This window comes from Ovis canadensis, chromosome 12 (assembly GCF_042477335.2).
Source record: "Ovis canadensis isolate MfBH-ARS-UI-01 breed Bighorn chromosome 12, ARS-UI_OviCan_v2, whole genome shotgun sequence".
Lineage (NCBI taxonomy): Eukaryota > Metazoa > Chordata > Mammalia > Artiodactyla > Bovidae > Ovis > Ovis canadensis.
In genome coordinates, this window is record NC_091256.1 from 64764222 (window position 1) to 64769807 (window position 5586).

The 5586-nt window shown below is 45.4% G+C and overlaps 1 protein-coding gene across 1 annotated transcript; it reads right to left on the bottom strand.

Annotated features, from left to right (window-relative positions):
* Positions 1 to 400: 400 nt before the first annotated feature.
* On the bottom strand, positions 401 to 3251 carry LOC138415843 (PRAME family member 8-like). The gene is made up of 3 exons (XM_069544387.1): positions 2965 to 3251; positions 1955 to 2527; positions 401 to 923 (listed from the first exon to the last, which is right to left on the bottom strand). The coding sequence occupies exons 1-3, from the start codon at positions 3249 to 3251 to the stop codon at positions 401 to 403; spliced, it is 1383 nt and encodes a 460-aa protein (XP_069400488.1).
* Between the last annotated feature and the right edge of the window lie 2335 nt (positions 3252 to 5586).

The following is a 5586-nucleotide window of genomic DNA, read 5'->3' on the forward strand; positions in this document are numbered from 1 at the left end:
ACTGAAAAATCAGGAAAAATACATCATGAACAGCAGCAATCCATTTACAATGAGGGACTCTTTATTTCCGACCATTTCTTTACAGCCAATTACCCAGAGATAACTCCAACTCTCAAGCTCAAATCCACCTAAAGAAATGTAGGTTCTTAATTCTGACTCTACAAGCATTCCTATTCCAGGAGACAGTATTTCTGTCTGCAATCCAGCTTCCATGCAGGATCCTTTCCTTTACACATTCACATTGAGCAGATGTCTGAAACCATGGCTTTATTTCCCCTTCACGATGGATCTTGTCCTAGATTTCAGTTTCCAAGTGCTCAGAAGAAAGCTTTCCATTGATGCTATGGACTAAGCAAGGGTGTTACCACCATATATGATGGGCTCAGGATGACAGAATGTGTTATCTCCACAGGGTGGACAGGGGCATGAAGCTAATACAGATGGTCCTGGGATGTCCCAAGTCCTCCAGGATCTCAAGCAGTTCAGTCTGACACTGGGAAAGTCTCCTGGGTTGGAGGATCCCATCAGAGCTGAAACTTTCCTGAGGGACAGGGTATAGCTCTTGACTTAACCTGGGCAGCCCGGAGGTGTGTCGCAGCAGCTTTTCCAGGATGGCCATGGAGAGGAGGTTCCCACACAGACTGAAAGACATGAGCTGGAAACAGCGGCTCAAGATATGCAGAATGGATTCCAAGTGGGAGTCTCTGATCCCAGATTGCTCTAAGTACAGCTCCTGGAGGGTGGCTGAAACTTTCTCCAGAAGAGCTGGGAGGAGCTCAGGACTAGAGTAGGTCATCGTGACCCCACTCAGATCCAGGCCCTTTAGCTGACTGATGTTCGGACTCTGAGACAGATGGGTCAGGTCTGAATTTGTAAGCAGGCAGTGAGTAATCCCAAGGTTGTCCAAGGGGGTCTTCAGGCACCTGGGGAGAAAGAGAGGAATTAGGTATTGGAAACTGAGGTGGAAGCTGATTGCAAGTTGAGAGACAAGTGATCTGCCCAAGCCCATGTTTGAACTGATCACCTGATAAGGATTAATACCCAGAATGGACAATCTCATTGCAGCCAGTCATTTCACCTTTTCTGTGTGACCAGGTCAAGTACATAGAGTCTTAAAACCTCTCTCTCCTCATTACTCAAGCAGAGAAAAATGTTCTCTGCTTCCTTATGAAGAGGAATGAAGATAATGGAATGGACTAGAACAAACTCAGAGGAGAGCTTGACATCTTGTCTCAATCAAGATTGGACATCACTGAAAGTTAATAGTAAGAGATATACTTACTAGGCAGGCTACCTTCAGAACATGCTTGGGCCCCAGACATCCATCTCAGGCAGGTGAGGCTTCTGGGTGACTTGCATAGAGGACAAACCTGGGCAAAATCCCACAGCATCCACAGAGGATACCATCCTGTGGGGCTCACTTATATCCCTGCTTTATCTGCAAACCACCTTCCAATTTTTATGATCCCTTTGACACCTGCCCTATTACCATCATCTCCAGAATCATGCATTTCCCATATATTATTTACCATATCTGGAGCAAAAAACATCTTTTTACAGGCAGAGAATTTGAGATAGGCTCATCCTGGTCAGAAAGGTGAAGAACACAGAGCTTCAGTTTAGAAATGCTCAGGGCTGGTGGAGTTGCCCTCTTCCCTTACCTATTGCCCTCTTCCCTTACCTAATGCACTCTTCCCTTACCTATTATCCTAAGTCACCTAGAAAAGATATCTCTTCCTAAGAAGAAACCAAATAACTATCCTCTAGATTCTAACCCCTAGTCTATAGTTTCCAGCACAGTGTCCCTTTCCAGAGCCTCTCTCCAAGTTTGGACCCCTACCTAAATTTAGGTGGTTATGTGATACCACAGTTCACAATGGAGCAGCAAAGGGGACAGTACATTTGATATTCTCTTGTTGGATTTACTGTTACCTGGTCAGTGGTGCACACTCACCTGAGCATCTGGTCCAGGCAGCCTTCGAGGTAGAAGGGGGATTCCAGGTGGAGATCCCGGACTTGGTGCAGCCTTAGGAACTGAGAAGTAATTTGGACAACGTGCTCTTCCTCCTGCTGCTCGAGATCAGGCATGTGGATGTGGGAGATGAGAAGTCTCTTCAAATTGGTCATCTGGCCCAGGAGGGGAGCAAACATGGCCAGGGTGGACAGATGCCAGGTGCGATCCACGTATACCTCCTGGATACAGTCCAGCTGCACCATACTCAGGACCTTCATAATTTTATCCATGGAAAATGAAAGAATCCTCAGCTTCTTACAGCACAGGTGTATGGATGCTTTCCTCTGCTCCACCCATCTCATAAGGCAGGTGAGAAATCCATCCATGCTCCTTTCCTTGAGGTGAAGTTCTATGAACACCTTGAAGGGAGCCAAGGGTTGCTTGGTCCTTGGCCTGTCCTCAGCCCCTGGTGCCATTGAAAAGCTTGAGGGCACATGGACACTGGATCCAGACCACATTCTCCAGAAGTCCTGGCCAGTATTCCTTAAATCCAGCACACGCAGTTTGCACCTCCTGTGGGGAAACGACAGATCGGCAGTGATGGTTTTAATAATATCCACACAAACTTTAGGCAACACTCTGACTTCCCACATGAGTTTTTACTTCAAATTCCCAACATCATGTGCTGCCTTGTTCTCCTCTCCCCTCTCTGCTTCACCTTCCTCCATCTCCTTTTCCTCTTCCATTTTCCTTAGCTTTCTACTTCTAGTGGCCTTACACATCCCTGGGGGGAGGCTGGGGCTTATACTTTCAGATTTCCTTGCATCTTAGGCACTCCTACATTGCTGGAAGGCATTCCCCAAAGTGAGCTCAGCAATGGCCAAGTCTCTGTGTTTCTTCATTGGCATCATCAGAAGTCACTGGTCCATCTATGTGCCATCTACGTTCCTGTCTTCAGCTGTCTGTTTGGGACTGCCCACATCCTACCAGATCACGTGCATCTGACTCACCTTGGACGATCCTTCTGTGTGAGCAGGACATCAAGTCCATCCAGCACTGCTTGTAACGTTACCAGATGAGGGGTCTGCATCAGGCCCCCCAGAGGCAGACGGACAAAGGGCCAGGCTTGAACCAAGGCCTTTAAAATCTTTCTGTGTCTTCCCCAGAATGCTTCCATGAAGAGTAGGGGGAAGAGCTCGATGGGCAGATACTCCAGAGTAGAAATAGCCAAGGCCTCTTCTGTTAGTAGGCTCTTTCCTGCCAGCTTCAGGAGTCTCAGGGGGTTCTGGATACTCATCCTGAATCTGCTCCTAAAGGAATCCTGTAAGAACTTTCAGAGAAGAAGGCATCTTTCTCAGGTAAGCATGAACATTACTTCATCTGTCTCCCCACCCTTTACAGGAACCAGCTCAGAGCTAAAGTCTCTGCTCTGACAATTAGAAGAGCCTTAGTTTTGCAAAATTTCACTCTGGGCTTAGTGGGCACAGTGGCATAGTTCTGCCCATAGGGGCACCCGAACAAGCATTTCTTAAGGACCAAGAAGGAAGAAACCCAACCACTGGTCCATCCATTTCCATTCACTGCTTTGCTTAATCATGTTTCAGTGGGAAGTGGTATGAAGAACTGAAGGTTAAGATCCATCTTTTAGGGGGAAAATATTTAAATCACTTAGAACCTTAAAACTATGGGAATAAGATCATCGTGTAGCCCAATACAGCCTCCATCCTCAGTTCCCACAGTTAACAGGCTAAGATGAAACAGACTCCTTAAATGAATGCCATTTGCACAAACTGAATATTTTTAATGTCAAGAAATAAAATTTCAAAAATATAGATGTTTTTATTCTCCAGTTAAAACAATTTAATTTAAAAATTAAACGTTTTCATTAAAAAATAAAATCTTGTTGGTTAAGATATTTTTAAATGATATAAAGGAAAGCACATATCAAAATGTTTGGGATTGAGGCAAAATTACACTTAGAGGTAAAACCAAAGGTTTACATGTATACACCTGAAAATAAAGAAATCTCCCTGACACCGCTGCTGCATGCCACCAGTGGAAACCTGCTGACCATAGATAAGATGAGGGGTCTTTTGCTGAGGTCTGTAACTTACCGGCTCTGCTGGGGTTGGCACGGTGCTCAGAGGTCAGATCTGGTGCAGAAGCCACCAAGTAGCTTGGAGATGACAGGCAGCAAATCCTGAAAAAGAAATTTCTGCACCTCTTCTTTGATTCCTCAGGTCTTTATAGGCCTTTCATATCACATCTTCCCCCCATCCAACTGCTACTATCCAATCAGAAAGTGATGCCTGATTAGATTTTCAAATGTCCAATAGGTAAATCCTGATTGGATCTTTGCCTATAATCAGATGAATTAATTGAATCAGATATTCACTCAGGAGGGATACATGGTGGGAGGAGAGTCAAAGGCTCAGCCATGGGTTTACTCTATGAACACTGATTGAATTCTAATTGGGTCACTGACTGAGGCATCCCAGGTGGCTCAGTGGCAAAGAATCCAAGCAGGAGACTTGGGTTCCATCTCTGGGTTGGGAAGATCCCCTGAAGAAAGAAATGGCAACCCAGTACTCTTGCCTGGAAAATCCCATAGACAGAGGAGCCTGGCGGGCTATAGTCCATGGGGTCACAAAAGAGTCAGACAGTTAGCAACTAAGCAACAACAACATCAAGTTGTGACTTTTATTTTACATTGGAAACAGCAGATCATTAACCTATTAAAGGGAAATGCGATTGGAAATGTGCTTGGTCTTCTGGGATTAACTCAGGGCTTCTCTGTAATAGCTGACTCAGAATCACAGTAAGGAGCAAGGGTGGGGACTAGGCAGTGTGGAGGGGGTCATTCCTAAAGGACTCTGTGAATGACCCAAACAGAATAAAATAAGTTTTGTCTGGTTTTTTTTTTTTTTTCCTCTTGGGGAGGAGGGAGACTAAAAGACTTTTGGTGGGGTTTAGAAATTAAAAAGGAAACTGTTAACTTTGAGAGCATTTCTTTCCATAAAGATGGGATCAGCAGAGAAAACTGACATGAAAAGATTAGATCTGAGAAAGTGAGCGCAGGGAGAGTTGTGAGCTCTGGGAAGCCAGACATTTCCAAAACTGAGAGGCACTGATGGTGGGCCCTATGGGCTGTTTGAGAACTTACTGAGGGGAGGTAAGTGAGCTAGTTAGCTTGCACCTAACCACGTCCTTCTTGTTGGCAACTGCTTGCTTTTGCCGTTGTTCATTTGCTCAGTTGTTTCTGACTCTTTGCCGCCCCATGGACTGGAGCATGCCAGGCTTTCCTGTCTATCACCAACCCCCGGAGCTTACTCAAATGCATGTCCAGCCAGTCGGTGATGCCATCCAACCATCTTATCCTATGTTATCCCCTTCTCCTCTTGCCTTCATTCTTTCCCAGCATTAGGGTCTTTTCCAGGGGGTCTGCTCTTCCCATCAGGTGACCAAAATATTGGAGCTTCAGCTTCAACATCAGTTTTTCCAAAGAATATTCAGGGTTGATTTCCTTTAGGATTGACTGGTTGGATCTCCTTGCAGTCCAGGGGACTCTCAAACATCTTCTCCAACACCACAGTTTGAAAGCATCAATTCTTTGGCACTCAGTCTTCTTTATG